This window comes from Trichinella spiralis (genome assembly GCF_000181795.1).
Source record: "Trichinella spiralis strain ISS 195 chromosome Unknown Scfld2438, whole genome shotgun sequence".
Lineage (NCBI taxonomy): Eukaryota > Metazoa > Nematoda > Enoplea > Trichinellida > Trichinellidae > Trichinella > Trichinella spiralis.
Genome location: NW_003529377.1, coordinates 1 through 1,745, shown reverse-complemented (window position 1 = coordinate 1,745; position 1,745 = coordinate 1). Strand labels below are relative to the sequence as shown.

The 1,745-nt window shown below is 30.1% G+C and overlaps 1 protein-coding gene across 1 annotated transcript; it reads left to right on the top strand.

Moving 5' to 3' along the window:
- Positions 1-66: 66 nt before the first annotated feature.
- Positions 67-1,010, top strand: Tsp_12463a (putative F-box domain protein; the record flags this gene model as incomplete). Its single annotated transcript, XM_003368461.1, has 4 exons — positions 67-95; positions 214-344; positions 397-568; positions 693-1,010. Coding segments are annotated over 4 exons (650 nt in total), but the record flags the coding sequence as incomplete, so codon positions are not given.
- Positions 1,011-1,745: the final 735 nt, after the last annotated feature.

Genomic DNA, 1,745 nt, shown 5'->3' with positions numbered 1-1,745 from the left:
TTTTGATATTCCCTTTTGATCAGGAATGCTAAAAGCTATCATTTTTTATTTTAAGTTGTTTTATAGATAATGATTTACGAAGTAAAAGCATGAATGTAATTTTTAAAATATAGTTAATGGAATTGAAAAAAGAATTATTGAAAATTCTTTTAAAGACAAATCCAAATGCATGAATTTTTAACATGGTATGATTCATAATGCATGTCATTTTAGGATTTTCTTAGACGTGAGCATGGTGCAGTTCGTAAAAGCAGTGATGTTACGTCTATGAAAGAATTCAACCATAATTATCTTTATTATCGTCCAGAAAGTTTGCGCAAATGCTTTGCTTTTTTGAAAAACAGGTGCATAATTATGAATTTTTATTTTTGAGCTGCTATCATTATCATTTTCTAGGGGAATTTATGACGCCATTCGCTTGCCTTGCTTTGAAACGCCTTCTAATGTTGAGAACCCATTTTTAATTAAGCCCGGCATCTATTTTGGAACATGTTCAAATAGAGGTTGGCTAATTTATGAGATTCGATATGATTTCTCAAGCACGATGCTTACCGGAGTCAACTTGACAGTTAGATATTGCTTATCATTTATGTTTTAGCATAACTGTATTTCATTTAATTTTTTTTAATTTTAAGGGCATTCAAATTATACGAGCTGGTGATCATACATTTGAATTCTTCCACAATTCACAGTTTAATCTTGACGTTCATCATTTGGAATCAGTTCAAAAACTTAACAAATTAATAACTAACAGAATATTCTCTAATGGAAAGAGAACAAGCACGTCAGAGCGAAGCGAATTCCTTCTTCCACCGGACTTAATTACACGGGTTGAACATCTTCTTTCTTCGTCCACAGGGCAGTATCTAGGCAAAGGATTTATTGGCGAAATGATGCAATCAGAAGATTTACCGACGTTAGTTGCATTTTGTTTCTCTCAGGAAAGATTTGGAATCCTCAGTCTTGAGTCAAAAGAATTTGAATTATTTTGTCTTGCATACAACGTCTGACATTTATAAAACATATACTTCCTTTCCAATTATTTGCGCTAGATGCTACACGTTTGTTTTTGTTTCAAATGATCAATTCGATGTTGATGATTCAAATGTTCTGTTAAATGTTAGTTCTTTATTTATTTCATTATTAATACTATATTGCCATAAAATTTCTAGCATTACATTGCACTTACGGGTCACTTACGAGTATAAAATTTACGGAAAGTAAATTATATACTTTTATAGTACTCTAAGTAAAAATTTTGAATTCAAATAATTTTGTTTTTTTTGAAAATGAGATAACAAAATTAAGCTTAGTGCATTAAATTAAAAGTAAAATATTTTTTTAACTGTCTACTAATCTGAAAAATTATCTGCTAAATTGCCTCTTGAATGACCAAACGCTTGCTCAAAACATTCTTAGAAGAAGGGGGCAGTGCAATAATGCAGTGACGTAATCAGGAAGATCCGTGTAAATCTGATCCATTAAGTAAATATCAATTTCATGATTGAAGTAAACTATAAATAGTATACATTTTTCTGCTTTTCATTGACACAAAATTATGAAAATATATTATATTTTTTTAAACCCAAATAAATTTCGCGTGAGTTGATGTATATCTTAAGTTAAATAAAATATTGCGTTGCTCAACAAGCTCTGCCAGAGAAATAGCATTGTAAATGCATGAAATGCTATGTAGCTGCAGTTACACAGCAAAAATATTATAGAAATTTATCCTCAGTGAATTT